This window comes from Pleurodeles waltl, chromosome 3_1 (genome assembly GCF_031143425.1).
Source record: "Pleurodeles waltl isolate 20211129_DDA chromosome 3_1, aPleWal1.hap1.20221129, whole genome shotgun sequence".
Classification (NCBI taxonomy): domain Eukaryota; kingdom Metazoa; phylum Chordata; class Amphibia; order Caudata; family Salamandridae; genus Pleurodeles; species Pleurodeles waltl.
In genome coordinates this window covers 610628524-610647172 of record NC_090440.1, presented here as the reverse complement: position 1 = coordinate 610647172, position 18649 = coordinate 610628524, and the positions used below count along the sequence as shown (strand labels likewise).

At 44.5% G+C, this 18649-nt stretch overlaps 1 protein-coding gene across 3 annotated transcripts in view; it reads right to left on the bottom strand.

Annotated features, from left to right (window-relative positions):
• HRAS (HRas proto-oncogene, GTPase) overlaps positions 1-18649 on the bottom strand; it is a 300976-nt gene that overhangs the window by 41716 nt on the left and 240611 nt on the right. For 2 of the 3 annotated variants that reach the window (XM_069223063.1, XM_069223064.1), the window contains exons 3-5: positions 8174-8352; positions 7096-7255; positions 5669-5793 (exon numbers count right to left, since the gene is read on the bottom strand). In XM_069223063.1, coding sequence (XP_069079164.1) covers positions 5674-5793; positions 7096-7255; positions 8174-8352 — 459 coding nt within the window. In that variant the 3' untranslated portion in view covers positions 5669-5673. Of the gene's footprint in view, positions 1-5668; positions 5794-7095; positions 7256-8173; positions 8353-17857; positions 17988-18649 lie in introns of those variants that run through there. The other variant, XM_069223065.1, reaches the window with a different exon arrangement.

Genomic DNA, 18649 nt, shown 5'->3' with positions numbered 1-18649 from the left:
GAATTTTCCGAGATTTAACTAACTTTCGGAACCGAAACACGGAGCGAAGAGGAACACGTCCGAACCCGATGGCGGAAAGAAAACAATCTAAGATGGAGTCGACGCCCATGCGCAATGGAGCCGAAAGGGGAGGAGTCCCTCGATCTCGTGACCCGAAAAGACTTCTTCGAAGAAAAACAACTTGTAACACTCCGAGCCCAACACTAGATGGCGGGATATGCACAGCATGTGTATCTGCAGCTACACATGCCATCGAACACATATATATATATATATATACGAGAGAGAGAGAGAGAGAGAGTGAGAGAGAGTGAGAGAGAGAGAGAGAGAGAATTGTTTTGTCAATGCATGTGTGGTTTCCCTGGAGGCTGCGGTCGGCCCCCAGGGAAACCACACCCACACAAAGTGATCACTTTACATATACATATATAGGATATATATTTATATATATTCGCCACCAGTTGTCTCGCAGCTCGCATCTTCAAAGCGATGCACATACTCCAACCGACGCGGTTTAACTGTAGCTTTTAGGCAGCAACAAAAAAAAGTCAAGCTAACTCTTGTGATTATGTTTCTGCTAGAAAAGGATCTGACTTTTGTTTAGTGGCAGTTTTGATGTCATAAAGTAGCGCAGAAGGTTTATATGCCTACTGAAAAGATCAAATGTGTATTTTATGTGAATAGCTGAGTGGATTACTAAAGCCAGCCATTAACTCCGCTATATTACTAATGAAATGTATGTGCGATGGTGGGCTATGGAGAGATGAAGGGCACTTTTGCTGGGTGGTAGTGAGGGAATCTGAGGAGGAGATCATGGGAGTGGGAGCACAATAATGATGGTCTGACTGGGCGCCAGAGGTGCTAAAAACTGATGATTGGTATGCAACAAGGTGAAGTAATAGTGTGCCTTTTTTGTTTTTTTGAGTGTCTTGAAAGAACGTGCTAATTGAGGGAAGAAGCAAAGGTAAGGTGACCTTTACTGTTGCACGCATCAGACACCCACCAGCAATTTTGTAACTGTCTACACAGGCTAGTGTTTTGGAGCGACAGTTTAGCCAGTAGCAGAGATGGCGTCTGGTTGGATGACTTCTGCTCAAGCCCTAACTTGGGTTATTAAAGACAGCTGACGTAGGATCAGAGACTGAGGCAGCAGATACTGAGCCAGCATCTGAGGGACAGGACAATGGCGCAGACTCTGGGAGTGATTTTTCAGTCGAAGGAGTCCCATCCGAAAACAAATCTTCCAGTAATTCTGAGGGAGGTGATGAGGACAGGCCTGCTGTCCCTTCGCAAGCACAGTCTGTGCGGTGGGACACTAGCGTGTTAGCACAACCCAGAGAATAGGTGCATGCAGCAGCAAGCACTGAGAGAGTGCTCTCTTGGGAGCTCCCCAATTTAGTTCAGCCCCACATTCCACCGCCCAAATAGTATTGTGGAGACATCAAAATTATCTATCACAAAACAACCTGGTTTTGTAAGGCAGGCAACTGCGTTTTTGGTACTGGGCTCAGTGGCCATATAGGGAAACCTACCAAACCCAGACATTTCTGGAAACTAGACACCTGGGGGAGTCCACAGAGGTGTGGCTTGTGTAGGTTCCCCCAAAGTTTTCTTATCCAGAATACCCTGCAAAGGTGAAATGTTGAATAAAAACTATTTTTTCTTCCATTTCTGTCACACAAACTACAGGAATGTGCCGGGATCCACACAAATTCCTACCACCAAGTGTTTCCCCACCTGTCCTGATAAAAGCGCTACCCCACTTGAGTGCCTGTATCTTGTGTTTGCGTCAGGAATGGATCACCCCTGGGTCAACAGTTGCTCTCATGCAAGGACTAACATTGACCGTTATGTGATCCATTCCTGACAGAGGCACTAGGCCTACCCACACAAGTGGGGTACCATTTTTATTGGGAGAATTAGGGGAAATCTGGGTGGAAAAACGTTTGTGGCTCCCCTCAAATTACAGAACTTTCCATCGCCGAAATGTGCAGCAAATGTGTTTTTTAGCCAAACTTGAGGTCTGCAAAGGATTCTGAGTGACAGAACCTGGTGAGAGCCCCACAAGTCACCCCCATCCTGGATTCCCCTTGGTGTCTACTTTCCATAAATGTATAGGATTGGTAGGTTTCTCCAGGTGCCTGCTGAGCTAGAGGCCAAAATCCACAGCTATGCACTTTGAAAAAAACAGGTAAGGTATCTTTGGGAAAATGTGATGTGTCCATGTTGTGTTTTGGGGCATTTCCTGCCACAGGCAATAGGCCTACCACACAAGTGAGGTACCATTTTTATCGAGAGACTTAAGGGAATGTTGGATGGAAGGAAGTTTGGGCCTCCCTCAGATTCCAGAATGATGCAGCACCAAAATGTGAGGAAATTGTGTTTTTAAAGCCCAATTTTGAGGTTTGCAAAGGATTCTGGGTGACAGACAGTGCAAGCCCCACAAGTCACCCCATTATGGATTCCTCTAGGTGTCTACTTTCTATAAATGTATAGGTTTGATACATTTCCCTAGATGCCGGCTGAGCTAGAGACCAAAATCCACATTAGGCACTTTGCAAAAACCACCTCCGTTTCCATTAGAAAAATGTGATGTATCCACGTTTCGTTTTGGGGCATTTCCTGTTGCGGGCTCTAGGCCTACCCACACAAGTGAGGTTCCATTTTGTATCTGAAAACTTGGGGGAATGCTGGGTGGAAAGAAGTTTGTGGCTCCCCTCAGATTCCAGAACTTTGCAGCACTGAAATGTGAGGAAAGAGCGTTTTATTAGCCCAGTTTTGAGGTTTGGAAAGGATTCTGGGTGACAGAACCCAGTAAGAGCCCCACAAGTCACCCTATCCTGGATTCCCCTAGGTGTCTACTTTCCATAAATGTGTAGGTTTGGTATGTTTCCCTACGTGCCGGCTGAGCTACAGCCCAAAATCCAACGCTAGGCACTTTGCCAAAAATGTGATGTGTCCAAGTTGCGTTTTGGGGCGTTCCCTGTCACAGGCACTAGGCCTATCCACACAAGTGAGGTACCATTTTTATCGGGAGACTTGGGGGAACACAGAACAGAAGAACAAGTGTTATTGCCAATTGTTTTTCTCCACGTTGTTGCCTTCCAAATGTAAGGCAGTGTGTAAGAAAGAAGTCATTTTGAGGATGGGGACCCCCAAATTAAGACATGTGTAAATAACCACTGTTTCTAAACTCCTTATCTTGTGCCTATTTTGGAAATACAAAGGTTTCCTTGATACCTATTTGTCACTCTTTATATTTTACCAAATGAATTGCTGTATACAATGAAAACCCATTGCAAGGTGCAGCTCATTTATTGGCTCTGGGTACCTAGGGTTCTTGATGAACCTACAGGCCCTATATATATTTATATATATTTGCAAGTAGAAGAGTCCAGGAGACGTAATGGTATATTGCTCTCAAACATCTGCCATAGCTGGAAAAATTTACAGAAGAAAACGTGGACAGAAATGGCTGTTTTTTTTTCAACTCAATTTCAAAATTTCTTTATTTCAGCTATTATTTTCTGTAGAAAAACCTTGAAGGATCTACACAAACGACCCCTTGCTGAATTCAGAATTTTGTCTACTTTTCTGAAATGTTTAGCTGTCTGGGGATCCAGCATTGGTTTCACACTCATTTCTGTCAGTAACTGGAAGGGGGGTGAAAGCACAAAAAATTGTAAAAAACAGGGTATGTCCAAGTAAAGTGCCAAAACTGTGTTGAAAAATGTGTTTTTCTTATTCAAGTCTGCCTGTTCCTGAAAGCTGGGAAGATGGTGATTTTAGCACCGCAAACCCTTTGTTGATGCCATTTGCAGGGAAAAAAACAGATGCTTTCTTCTGCAGCACTTTTTTCCCCATTTAAAAAAAAAAAAAAAACAACAACAAAAAACACATTTTAGCTGCATTTTTGGCATGGATAGCCTATGTGCACAAAACGTTATGGGGGCCTAAGCGCAAACTAGCCCAAGCGCGAACTAGCCCAAATTGCCAAAAAAAAGGGCTCAGCAAGGGGGCGGGGTGGCACATAAGGCGTTAAACCCTCGTACATTGGCCCTTAGCCCGTGTTCTTGCGCGGTCTTCCGTGTTCGTCATCGTGCTTGATCTCGCGCTCATTTTGTTGTATTGTTCTCATGTGGCGAGACTCGGCATGCCTGGCCTTTCCTACGGTGCTGCAGGAGCCGTCTGTTGTTGGGCCCCAAGTAAAGTGCGTAACTTACCTCATCTCCAAGTCTCTCATTCCCACAAAATAGAAGAGAACGCAAGAGAGAAACGCGGAGTGACCGAGATTAGTAACTGGTAGAGCTGGAGTGCGAGAAATTCGTTGTAACCGGTGCAGATAGAGACAGGTGGAGAGAAAATAATTACTGGTAGGGGCAGACACATAGGGGGTCATTCTGACCCTGGCGGCCGGTGGCCGCCAGGGCCACCGACCACGGGAGCACCGCCAACAGGCTGGCGGTGCTCCCACGAGCATTCTGACCGCGGCGGTTCAGCCGCGGTCAGAAGCGGCAAGTCGGCGGGCTCCCGCCGACTTACCGCTGCTCGGGGGAATCCTTCATGGCGGCGGAGCGCGCTCCGCCGCCATGAGGATTCTGACAGCCCCTACCGCCATCCTGTTCATGGCGGGAAACCCGCCATGAACAGGATGGCGGTAGGGGGTGCCGCGGGGCCCCTGGGGGCCCCTGCCGTGCCCATGCCAATGGCATGGGCACGGCAGGGGCCCCCGTAAGAGGGCCCCGCAAAGTATTTCAGTGTCTGCCTTGCAGACACTGAAATACGCGACGGGTGCAACTGCACCCGTCGCACCCCTGCAACTCCGCCGGCTCAATTCTGAGCCGGCGTCCTCGTTGCAGAGGCATTTCCTCTGGGCCGGCGGGCGCTCTTTTGGAGAGCGCCCGCCGGCCCAGAGGAAATGTCTGAATGGCCGCCGCGGTCTTTTGACCGCGGTGCGGTCATTTGGCGGCGGTACTATGGCGGACGGCCTCCGCCGTCCGCCATAGTCAGAATCACCCCCATATTCACATGCACACTGAAATAAAGTGGCCTGAAATGTACACACAGACAAAGGAAGGGGGACAACAAAGGCACAATGAAACAATGCGGCAAGCTTAAGTCAGGAACGTACTTATGGCGAAGGAAATGGATTTGTAGTCAATCACATCATTATGGTTCTTTTTTAAATGTCAGATCTAATGATTCAGTGCTTGCATGAATAATCATACGGTAGAAACTCACAGTGGACTGAATCTAAAACAGCATCTGCTGTATAACTGACTGAAAAGCAATGTTAAAAGAATATAATAAATTAGGGAAACCAGATAATTCAGTTCCATCTCATTAGGGGGAGGGAGGGCGCTGATGTGCTGCAGGATTAAAGCTTTGGCATTCACTCCAACACGTGAAAAAGCCACTGAATCAAATAAATAGCTCCTCACATCATCTAGAACCGATTTTCCGGTAGCTCAGTAGGGACCATTCCCCTGGGTAGGTAATATGGACTTAGTCTTCTGATAATCAATCGTATTCAAAATTCGGCCGCTGACACTTATTCTTGAAGCTTCAAGAAATCTATGTCAACGTGCAACGTGGAGGGCGTTTGTCTCTAATTCAATATGACCCTTCCAATATATCAACGACCCCCCCCCCACCTCTACTGACTTACCTTGGTCATGATATCACACACTTGCAGCTCAGACACCCTTGGCCACTCTCATCTGGAGGATTCAACTTGCGAAGCTTGTGCTGACGGATCTCCCGTACTAATGTATAAAAGGCATCTTCAACCCCCTAAAAATGGCATTAACCAAAAATACAAGATTGTAAGTTTTTAGGGTGGGCGCTTGTATAACGATGACCAGACTCACATTAAACACACATGCTAGCTACCCTGTAAGTATTGGCACTCTCTAACCTGAAAACCTGGAGCACGGTGAAGTTAAACCCAAGCAATCCCGGGGTCTTACTAAAATGCCCGCTTTAACTCAGAAACATATGAATGAATGTTGCCATTGAACACTGAAGAAGCCAGGAAACTTACATAACACACAAACAGTACCAATGGAACATCCCTCGAAGGACAACATCTATTTCTATTGTGACCTTCAGCAGATGCCAGAATCTTCTATCAACTTAAATTTGGGTAAACAGGCCCCGCTATTCCCTCATGGTACCTGAAGGTGATAGCTGACCCTACCCCATAAACCTAGAGAAAGCCATCATGCTACATACTCTGTAAGAAGGACATGCCCAGGAGCAGAAGTGATCTCAACTCCACCTAGGTGCTATATTAGAATAACCAGTACATGCTTCTCCAACTCAGCACTGTATGACAGCAGGTTACCATCAGCTGCTCCAGGGACGGCTTAGCAATGAAGGCAGAAACCCATTAATCAACACTTAAGAAGTTATAAAAATGGAAATTTCACATTGATTTGCTGAGTGTTTTGTTATTTCCTGGTTCTATTGCTCTTTTACATTTTGAAGCCTGCCTTTCCCGCCTGGTGTTCTGTGACTACATGGAAAGATTCTCTGCTTTTCATGAATGATAAATTCTATTGTTCCAGAGGTGATGGATTCATTTTGGGAATAATACCAAACATCTCTACCGACTTGATCTCCCAGGCGATACCCAATGGAGACAGGTATTTTATTTTACATCTAACTTTACACTAGAACTACATGATAATCAAAGTAAAGAATAAACTACACACGAATCTTGAGGGAGTGCTAAGCTGCTGTAATAAATAATCTCCATATTTTGACCGCAGCACTGAGCTCACTGCCCTTCTAGCAGTCCTCTTGATTACTTATACTGGGAGATTTAATTTCACTGAAATCAATTAATTAAAATAAACAATGCCTACTGCGAGTTTGAGTCTTAACTCACACATTTGTTTGCAACTCATCTAACGTTACAGATGACCACGTATTGTAAAAGGAAAGCCTATGAGGGGATATATGGTGTCCTTGGTAATTTGGCTACACTATACATAATTATCAATTCTACCACCATGTCCAGAAGTTATTTTTTGTTTTATGCTCCCAAACCACATATCAGAAGAATGCACACCACGGAATAAATGTTCCTACCTGTCTTGTTTTTGCCGACGTCTCGATATAAGGAATGCCATAACTCCTGGCCAGGTCATGCGCTTGTCGTGTCTCCACTGTCCGTGCCGGGAGGTCACATTTGTTTCCTACTAGGACCATTGGTACATCATCAGAGTCCTTCACCCGTTTGATTTGTTCTCTGCAGCCCAGGGGAGACAGGCAACAAAGAGTGGTTGGCATCACGCAACTGCATTTGGAACAAGCACTAGCAAAGCCAATAGGTCTCGTCTACAAGAGAGCAGTCGGTTTTCTCAGTCTTTTTTAGTCATATGTACTACAGCATGTTCTCAAACAACAACAGGCTCAACGATGAAATGAGGGAAGGCAGGTGGGAGCAAGCAATAGCACAGACAACAAAGGAAGGAGAGAGGGCAGGTGGGGGCCAGCAACACAGACCAGGGGGGAAGGGACACAATGGGAAGAAAAATATACGAGGGAGCCAGTTGAAAAAGATGCACTCTGGTAGAGGGCTCAAACACACAGTAAAAAGAAGCACATGGAAAAAGACCAGTGGAAGGAAAGAATAACCATGTCTCGTACTTTCAAAACCCGAAAACACGGACCCATTCCTGGAAGTCTCTGCGCAGCACCTAGTGTCCCTTTAGATAAAGCAACATGACTCTAGACAGGCTTGTGATGCCCATCATGTGCCCCTTTTAACAGAGTCCTTTCCATTTAAACAGTGTCACATTTCCCAAAGCCTCCAGTCTAGCACTTGAAGGGTCCCTTTACAGCAGAGGTCTCCAACCATGTTCTCTTTGGCAGAAAGTATGTCAAGGTTTCAGAACTATTTCCAATCAATTACGCGCTTTAAAGAAACTTTTATTTAACACCTTTACACCGGAGTCTGCTGTCCTGAAAACCTGGTCTGACTGTGACCTTGAGTACCACAAGTGAATAAATGCCCGTGCTCTAAAAAGTGCCACCTACCTTTAGAGCGCAGCGTGGATTCCCGCACATCACATGCCCTTACCCAGAGCACCACAGCCTGCTGCGCAGCACACATGGGGCCCCCTAAACCAGCGCCAGTTCCCACACTACTTTCCGTGTAACGTACCTGTACTGGTGAATGTCTTCAAAGGACTTGGTGTTGTTAATGGCAAAAACACAGAGGAAGCCCTCGCCTGTCCTCATGTATTGGTCTCTCATCGCACTGTACTCCTCTTGACCCGCCGTGTCTAAGATGTCTAACAAACATGTTTCTCCATCAATGACCACCTGCTTTCGGTAGGAGTCCTGCCATTGGGAGGACGGAGAGAGAGGTTCAGGGTCAGAACAAGGGGAAAGGACATTAGAACTGCCCCAAAACGCCCAGTAAAAGAATACAAAACGAAACAAATTCCTGCCTTAATTTGTACAGAAAGTAAAGATCAAGCAACAACCATAGGTTCAAATACGAGGAAGAAGTACCCCTCCACGTCAGAGCAGATTCCTTGCTCAGTACCTCTTTTGAGCCACTACAGGTGAGAACTAAAATGGTACATGTTTGACCACTTCCTACGGAGCATCAAATCAAGCTGTTTATTCAACCATGTCATTCTATAGAAAAAAGAGAATGGAGTACACAGATAATAATGTCATGCTATGAGTAGTGTTCAGGTTGTTATGACTCATTGAATGTATAAGAGAAACATGGTGTACAATCCCCATGAAAGTGGTATCAATGCAATACGTATTAATTAAGAAGTTACAGAAGAAGATAATAGTTGTGAGATTAGATAAATCATAAACATTGATTTTAATGTGTAAATAGATAATATTTTACAATGATTTCCCCAAAAAAGTAATAAACAATATAACTACAGTTCCATAACAAAAAGCCTATTCATAAATAAAATGGATGCACTAAACAAATAAATGTGTTGCATCAACCAACGGGTGGTTCATCCCCTGAAAATGAACATATATATAGTCCCATAAATTGATGAAAAGGATGAAGTTATTCACTCGGAAGATTAAGAAGCGGAAGGATATTCTCTTCATCCAATTGAAGGAAGGATAGTTCAGTTCATCCAAGTTCAGCCGACACGTGTTTCGTCCTCTAAGGGACTTTATCAAGGCTTACGGTTTCTATGAATTTTTCAATGCCTTTATAGTTAGAGGTAGATAATGTAGGTCCAAAATGTTTCAATGGTCACGAACTGTCTGTGATGGGAAACTCCTACATAGTAGGTGAGTTAATATAAGTTCACCAAGGTCCCGGCATCCAAAATTAGGGTGCCTTATTCAACCATGTCATCCTCGTGTGACATCAGGGAGTAAAACAAGGCTTTTGTTTAACACTGCATCTTTATTAGAAGGATCAAAAATGAGATACTGGCCCCCTAGTATGCTGAAGGCAGCAAAATGATTGTTAACAAATCTGACAGCATCACTTCCCGAGAAAGAGCTATTGGAACACAGCAAAGGCAAAAAGGAAGAAAAGCCAACTCACCTGTCACAGTAACTTCTATCCTTACTTCTATCCTCGACCATTCACAACTACCTTCATTAGCACCAAACCGCGGTTGATAGGAATGAGTTGATAATTCCAAGAAGGTGAGGTCCTTGATGCACACGCAAATAGGTTGGTATTTTAACTGTCCCAAAGACGTGTGGATGGCTGCGTGGGTCATAGCGAATGATGCCCATAGGATTAACCCTCTCGTTACTGTAACACGTGATTAAAGTATTCTTACCCTAACAACCACCCACCATGAATTCTAATGCGTAGCAAAACAACGTGGATGGGAGCATCAGGAAAAAGGACTTCTCAACTCTGGTTAAGACATCTGAGATCAGGTTCACTTTACCTCTGCTGAGGGGAGAGAGAAGTTTGTTGAAAGAGTTCGCCCAGCCACTGGATCCTGTCCCACAGAGCTAGTCTGCTTTGTTGAGAACATGTACATTTCTACAAGGATCAAAAGCAACTAATGTTGAAAAGTGCTCTAGAAGATATTGGCAAACTAGTCTTGTTGTCCACTACTGGGAGACAAGTCAGCATTATGCCCAAGACAGAAACATTTAATTCAAACTGAATTAAATAAATAGTGACCTTAATATAGTTAAATTACACCAGAACAACACATCATCTAAAAGGTGATGTGCAGAAAAAACCCATCAACAGAATTCTGTTAGGTGCGCTGGACACCTTCAAATGACAGCAGAGACCCGAAAGACCCAGACAGAGCAAGCAGGTAACCACCATGGTGTGTGCCTACAAGTGCACCTGAAATAGCACCAGTGACTGTGCACCTACTATGAGGCCTAAAGAGTGCTACTGTTGTACTCTTAAATGTACCCCTACATGCCTTTGCAAATTTAATATTCATAAATCATTAGTACAGTTAAAAAGGACTGTGCCATCTTTGCACTTTTACTGAATGGGAGATGGACGTTTTGGGGCTGATTCACAAAGTAATGTGAGACTACGTAAAGAGTACGCCTGTAGTGTTACTTCCCCTGCTCGAAAATGCTTCCATGAATCAGCCTCTTTATAATGTTCTGAACACCCTGCTAGAGTACACCTGCTTTTACGTTATTAGCAGCAGCAGCAGGCCTGAATTTCATCATTTTATCTGTGTTCCTACAAACCAGAAAATTCCAATTGTAGTGCTGCTGAATTCTCTTTCTATTTTAACTCAAATAAATATTTTCACAATCATGCTCCTCTTTATGCCAGCGAGATGGAAAACAATTCCTTTAATCTGGGCGTACGTCCACAAACCAGGTGGCAGAAAACAAACTATATTAAGTGAGTGTTTACAAACTTTAGCAATCAGCATGAGGGCATGTTGCAGAATTTGGAGTGTGGATGCTGTTAGAATGTGATGATGCATGGAATGTTGGTATCTGTGTCCTGGTTCACACCTGGGAAATGATTACAGTTCAAGGACTAATGAGGTCCTAACAGGGCCTGCAGGATGTTAGGCTTAAGGGCCTAACATGGAATACAGAACTAACCTCCTACTGGAATGGCCTAAGACCCTGCCCTCCAACTACAACAGAGGAACTCTTTAATTGCGATCATTTCTGCAAGTGTTGTTAGCTAAGAAGGCAAAATGTATTGGATTCTTAAACCATTCAGAAGCCACACTAGCCCCTCTTGTTACCAATCATCCAAACGGGTCATCTTCAACCCGAGACGCAGAAACCGTTGTTGTGTGAAAAATGCTAGTAGTAGCATCATCCGTGAACTCCTGCTTAGACTACTGCAACGCCCTGTATAGAGAAGATCCCAGGTCCCACCTGGGATGGTTTATAAAAAAAAAAACGAGTTCAGCCACAACGCCAACCCCTGCTCTAAGGAAAATAAAGTTTGCCTCCAAAACACGCTTAGTGAAGCATTGGCGACCTATGAATGACTGCATCAGCTTTAAATCTGTCAGTCTCTCCTACAAATGTCTTAATGATCTGGACACCATCATACCTAACTTCCCCAACTACACTTTTACCTTAAATGTCATATAGTCTGTGCAGTAAAGACAACATTTTGCAATCAGTGCCCAAACACAATTTTAAATCCCGCAGTGCCTGGTCCTTCTCCCTGCATACCCCCAGTCCGTAACTCCTATCTAATGGATATTAGGTTTCTTCTCCATTGACCATTCAGGAAAATGCTGACGAAAAGTCTGTATGGCTAGGTATACGATTGAAGACCAGTACCAATAGATCCAGAAAGTTAATGAGCACTATAAAAATATTATTGGTCTGTCAGTCATCAAGCAAGTCAGACCCAAGCAAACAGGTCTCGCAGGACATCCTGGCCTGGTTCCACAACTCTTGGAAGGGCACCTCAAAGACAAAGCATGTGGGTAGCTACAGTAGACATCCAACATATTTCTTTGTGAGGCATGTGCCTACAACATGCCGAAGAATTGACCTTAGCTCTGGGGGAGTGTTCTCAGACATCAGATTGAGGTTCTGTCTGTCACTTGTGGAAAACAGGAAGGGGTGAAGCAGGATGTAATAAAGGCGTTTGCTACTTGTTGGCCGGCATCAATGCTTTGAAGATCACAAAGAAGTGGTTTGATTGTAGCCTGTATTTTCTCTACTTGTGCCTGGATTTACATACCATCCGTTCCACAGGAATATAGTTTGTTAGCATGTATGTGAAAAAAGAACAAAAATCCAAATACCCTATTAGCAATGCTCATATTTTAGTTTACCAACTTAATGTCAGATATAACACAGGATTGCAAAGTCTGTGCAGCTTTAAAAGGCACGCATGTGAGTGCAAAAACCTAAAAGGTAATATACAAAAGTGATCTGCGCATTCTTGCGAAAAGCAAGGAAGGGGGTGGTAAAGGAACTAAGGGTCATTCTCCCTTTCTGGTGACACATTAATCGACCGCAAGGGCATCCTGGTGCTGAAGGCCAAGCTGCTCTGGTACCTCAGTTGAAAAGCCAGGTCTTGAGTCCCGGTCTGAACTCCTGAAGCAAGGGTGAAGTACAGAGATGGAAGGGAGGAGAAGGCGCGCCCTCTACTGTTGCTTCGGCGGACGCAGGGGTGTGAGAGAGGGAGGCGGATTGCAGGAGTCTGGAAGGTTGGTGAAAGCTCAGGCGGTGGTTGATGTATTCTGGTCTTTGATTTTGCAGGGCTTTGTAGGCGTGAGTTAGAATCTTGAATTGGCAACTTTTGTGGATGGGAAGCCAGTGGAGTTTCTTCAGGTGGGGGGTGACGTGGGTCTGTCTGGGGAGATCGAGGATAAGCCTGGCAGCTGAGTTCTGAATTGTCTGCAGTCTGTTCACGTGGTGTGATGATTCCTGCGTAAAGTGCGTAGCCAAAGTGGCTGGTGGCGAGGGCTTGAGTGACGGTACGTCTTGTGGGGACCGGGAGCCATTTGAAGATCTCTAGGAGCATGCACAGAGGTAGGAAGCAGGCATAGGAGACTGTGCTTATCTGTTTCTTCATGTTTTGTGACTGCTACTGCAGTCTCAAACCATTGATTAAAAAAAAAAAAAAAAAACTTTTTGCAGCTGCGGGCACTGGCGAAAGCAAACAGGAGCTCATAGGACCACTGTTCTTCTAATGTTCTGCACTATGCCACTTTAACAATAAAAAACGGTTTTTTTCTCTTTAGGGAGGTTTGCAAGATGCCTTTATCGAAATGCTGGCATATATTTTACTCAAAAATGGGGCAAGGCCGAAAGAAACAGGACAACGTTAAAGAGCACAGTCAAGACCATAATTTGGTAACTGGAGAGGAGCTAGGGGTGATGGCATAGGAGGGAGTTTCGGGGCAAAAGAGGCATTATGTCCCAGGCCCCTAGTTCTATGGGGTCCTGCTGTCCTTCATTAAAACTTATTTATAGATTTTTAATTGTAAGCAATCTTGCTGTCTTTATTAATTATGAGACAGCATAGTATCCATATTTATGTCAGTTACGTATAACTAGTGAGTTTCGGTGGCTTTTTGTTTTTTAAAACGGGTTGTGCCTGAATTTACATGGGAACCTGGGGCACACCCTTTGTTAAAGTTCAATCATGACTCAGTAGGGCTTTGTTTTACCATGCCATAGCGACCTCTAACATCTTCCCCCACCATCTTCTCTCTAGGTCTCCTCAACATTCCATTCCTTCCCTTTTTACTTGTGTTATGTTATCCACAAATTCTTCTGCCCATAGAACTGCCCTTGATTGATGTCTAGCAGAGTTTCTTCCTTCACTGGGGTGCCCGCCCTCAGCTGCCTATACCTTAGACCGTGATCCTGGATGTGTACCACCCTCGCTGAGATTAACACCTTTCCGGAGTGCCTCTCCTTCCTTCCTCAATCCCTATGGGCTGCAGTCAGGCCTGAGGCACTTTTGTGTGCGCTGCAGCTTTTTCACTTCTCTGGTCATCTTGCCCATGCTACCCTGCTAGGGATAGCCACCCACTATTGGGAATGTATGTCAGTACTACCTCTGCCCGTCTTCCTTGCAGTGGAAGCCTCTGCCTAATGCCTGTCTCTGCACTTTGCTGCACGTCTTAGGGGCCTCTGACACTTGCCCACCTTTTTTGTCTCTGCTATGGTGCTTTCCTGTCTCTGCTCAGAGGGCCCCCCTCACAAGGGGAGCACCCCCATCCCAAAGACCAGCTCACCTATTAACCTGCTCTTTCTGGCTACCGAGAGTCTGCTTCCCTTTGCGTCAGAGATAACCCATATTCCTGTCATCCCATGTGGGCTACTGCTGCAGTCTGTATTAAGCTCTACTGCACTGGTCTTCACTCCTTTTTGCCCTTCCTTTGCCCTTCTGATTTTAGGAAAAATTTATCCCATGTGCTCCAGCGAGTGATGATGCGATAAAACGGCTGCCATTCACAGCTTGAGTGCAGAGTATCCTCGAGATCGTACGATCCAGATACTATTGTAAGCGGATGGTCACATTCACCTATATGTACAAAAGCCCCTTTACAACTACGTCCACTCAAAATTAAGTGGTTTGAGGGCCTATCCCCTTCTTTGTTGTCCTGATGAAGACCTGGCTCCTAAGTAACATACACGGGTTGAAACTCTGACACGGAAATAAACTATGAGCTCGATACCTATGGACTGCTAAAGTGCCAAATAGGGAGATGACAGTTTGCCCCATCGATTGTATACTTAAAAGTTTATAAATCCCTATTTTTGTAACATATACTGTCCATTTTTAGGTTGAGCGTGCAAGCGCTTTGACCTTTTGTATGTATTGTGTGCTTTTAAACTCGCTCATCACTTTCATTTGTTCCTGCATGTGCCTTTAAAAAATCCTATGATGTTACTGGTAAATGCTTTACGTTTGTCCCGCCTTGAGGCTATTTTTGTCACACCTTGCAGACTGCCGTTGCATGGATTATTGCACGAATGCCAATATACCTCAGCGTAGGCAAACTTTTTTTTTTTTTGGTCTCTCCCCTTCGTGCTGCATGGCAGCCATGTTGCTCACAGCGCAAACAGCACAACAGTGTGAACTTGATCGGCAGTATTACAGCGCTGATCACATTGTTCAGAGTTACCTAATCAGTAATTTCTTGTGGCTCTCCCTTAAAACACTTGAAACTGGTAAATGCTTTACGTAAAACAGAAATCCTCAAAGCGAAAGCGGCTCTCCCTGCAAAGTAGGAGAGCCGATACTATAATATTCACTGCACTTGGGAAACTCATCCCAAAATGCTTTGCAGGCCATTATTTTTAAAAATGTTTGTGCTCATATCTCAGTCTGTGGTAGTCCTAGGACAATGGGACCAACACTAAAACGTCCACCATGATGCACTCTTTCTGCCTAGATTGTCTCTGGGTCTCCACACTATGTTAGTGGGGACCCCAGAATAATAACCCCTCCCACCAGTCAGTGTCATTTTAAGCTGTCTCATGTCTGGCACTTTTGTTTTACAGATAGGAGTAGTTAATGTTTTAAGGGACTTGTCTGTAATGCTGTTGCAGTATGTCTGCCAGCCCTAAAAATGTGTAATGCATTAAGCCCTATAGGGGCTAAATATATCATTACTGTGTATTACTTTCTGACATTTTCTTTTTGTGTGGTTATACACTCTAGGGGCTAACTATATAGTTACATACCATGTTTCTTACAAATGCTATTTTCATTAGGGTGTCCTCTAGAGGCTGTTCTAAGCATTACAGTCATATCAACATACTAAAATATCTGTGGCACGGAAACTTGCCCCAAAATGCTTTGTAGGGCATTACTTTTACAAAACATTTCTGCTCATAACTCAACCTGTGGTGGTCCTAGGACAATGTGACCACGTTCAAAACATTGACCACAAGGTGCTATTTCTGTCTACATCACCTATATGTCCCCACACTATGTTAGCGGGGACTGCAAAATAATAACCCCCACCATTCATTATCGTTTTAAGCTCTCTCATGGCTGGAACGTTTGTTTTACAGCTAAGAGAAGTTATGTTTTATGGACCTGCTAACCTTGAAAATGTGTAATACACTATGAACTCTAGAGGCTACATAGATGGTTACACTATATCACTTTCTCCCATTCTTTTTTCATGTGGTTTCATGGCTCTCTAAGGGCTGACTGTATGGTTACACGACCATGTTGCTTACAAATGCTATTTTTATTGTGGCGTCATCTAGGGGCTGTTCTGAGCATTGCAATCAACAAACTATAACATTTGCGGCACAAAAATTTGCTCCATAATGCTTTGCAGGGCATTACTTTTACAAACATTTTTGCTCATAACACAGCCTGTGGTGGGTCCTAGGACAATGAGACCACCTTCTAAACGCTCTGCCTGCATCATCTATGGGTCCCCACACTAGGTTAGTGGGGACCCCAAAATAATAACCACTCCCACCATTCAGATTCTTTTAAGCTTTCTCATGGCAAGAACATTTGTTTTACAGTTGGGAGAAGTTTTGTTTTAAAGACCTTGTTTGTAATATCATTGAAGTATGTTTGCTAGCCCTAAAAATGCCCTCTAGGGTGCTAAGTATATGGTTACACTGCATTACTTTCTCCTGATTTTTTCATGGAGTTATGCTCTCTAGGGGCTAACAATATGGTTACATAACCATGTTTCTTATAAATGATATTTTGTTAAGGTGCCCCTTAGGGGCTGTTTTGAGCATTACAGTCAATTCCAAAAGTGTTTTTTTCTGATAAAGGTTTATATGGTAATTGCATATGTTTTAACAATCTCTCCATTTTACAATTATGACCATGATTCAGGCCACCTTAACATCCTTATTACACAATGACTGTTTGAACACTCATGATATGTTTGGGTGACCCTTCCAGTTTATTTCTCCTCGTTGGCTGTCTTGGGTCTTTTTTGGGGGAATTGTGTTAGCCAGGAACTCTGATGGTAGGGTGTTGAAAGTGGCATTTTTTTGAAAGTAGCATGGCTGATTTAAATTAGGACGCTGAATGCCAACATTTTCATTTTTTGCTGCAGATAGAGGAAGAAGGTAAATGGAAGTGCATTAGGTATATGCAGGGCCACTGGAACTATAAGGTAAGAAAAGAAAAAATTATGAGGCAGGGTTGACCAATTTATGTGGCAAGAAAAGTCCAGTTATGAATGTACAATGCCAATAGCTCTGAATCTAGCAAATGTGAGACCTATTGCATTGCAAATGCTGGTTTTTGTTCGTTGTGATCTCACTTTCATGAGCACTGCGCCATTTTTCAGCACGAGGAACACCCTTATGAGATGCATTTTTTACCTTACATTCTTTAAATACAGTTAGGTTTGTATTAAGTGGTGCACTGTTCTTAGTTAATAGATAAAATGCAAGGGGATTCATTGAACCCCTTACTAATAAGAAAAAGTTGGTTTTAAAACACACTAGCGACAGATTCACCTTATGTGTACAGTTTCCATTGCATCAGCATTAACATCCAGCGGGCTCACAGCTAATTGATTTGTTTGCATACTACTACTAACTGATCCGCAGGTTAAGAGTAGAAATAATGCTATATTTTAGGCACAATCTATGTACGTTTGTCAGGAATTATAAAGTCTCAAGAGGATAGTGTCCCTGCTGCTAGGATCTGTCCGCGGGGGGATCGAACTGTGACAATGAAAACGTACCTTCTCCTCCTCCTCCTAAGGCAGGTAAAGTGAGTACCAGAAATTTACTCAGTGTAACTGCGTTTACAATGTACAGTGTTTCAGAGCTATAAGGCGATGCAGAGGACACAACAGTTTATTAGAACCAGGACCTAATTTATAGGCAGTGTATAAAACGAGGATAAAACAAGACAATACAACTGCGTGGCAGCTCGGGGTCTAAATAATATTAATAGACAGACGCTTACCGTCCAGCAGCCAGGCCGCATCACATCTCCTACACCCGCGATTCTAACACCATCACCTTACAGCCCCGAGGGGCTCCCCCCCCCAACGTGACGCAAAGGTGCGAGGGAAGACTGCGCGTGCCTCTTATTCATTCGTTGCAAGAGAACGTGTGTGAGGGGGGAGAGTGAGTGTGTGTGTGTGTGTGTGTGAGAGAGAGAGAGAGACAGAGAGAGATAGCGCGCGCACACACCCACGGGAAGTTGGCATCAAAAGCAACACATTGCCTCCGGGTTCCAAGTCCCGCATACAGAGCACATCTGAGAAGAAACCCCCTGCGCGTGGGAAGCATGCACGTTGAAACGTGTCTATCAGGCCAAGGGCTGCAAGGAACCCGGTCGCCGTGCGCTGCTCTTGTGAGGAATGTCAGCAGAGCAGTTGTGTCAAAATAAAAGGTTGCTCACGCAGGAGAACCCCCACACCCCATCCCCCCCTTTCTTCTCAGCATCAAATGTCATCAGGAGCTATCACAGTGGTAGCTCCATCTTCCTTGGGGAGGACGGGGGAGGCCCGGCTCAGTGAGCAGGTCGTTAATAACTGGATCGGAGGGTTCAGAACCGGTACAGGCGTGGAGATACTCCAGCAGCGCTCAGGCACCAAGGCCACAGCCGTCGCAAACTGCATCCAACAAGGCAAGTCTTCGACCGTTCGCCAAACGCGGGGCAAGCCCAGTAGACCTCGCCCCTCCCGCCAAGGAATATCACGAGGGCCCTGATGGCGAGAGCTTCCAAGAGACACAAGAAGGTGTTGATTTT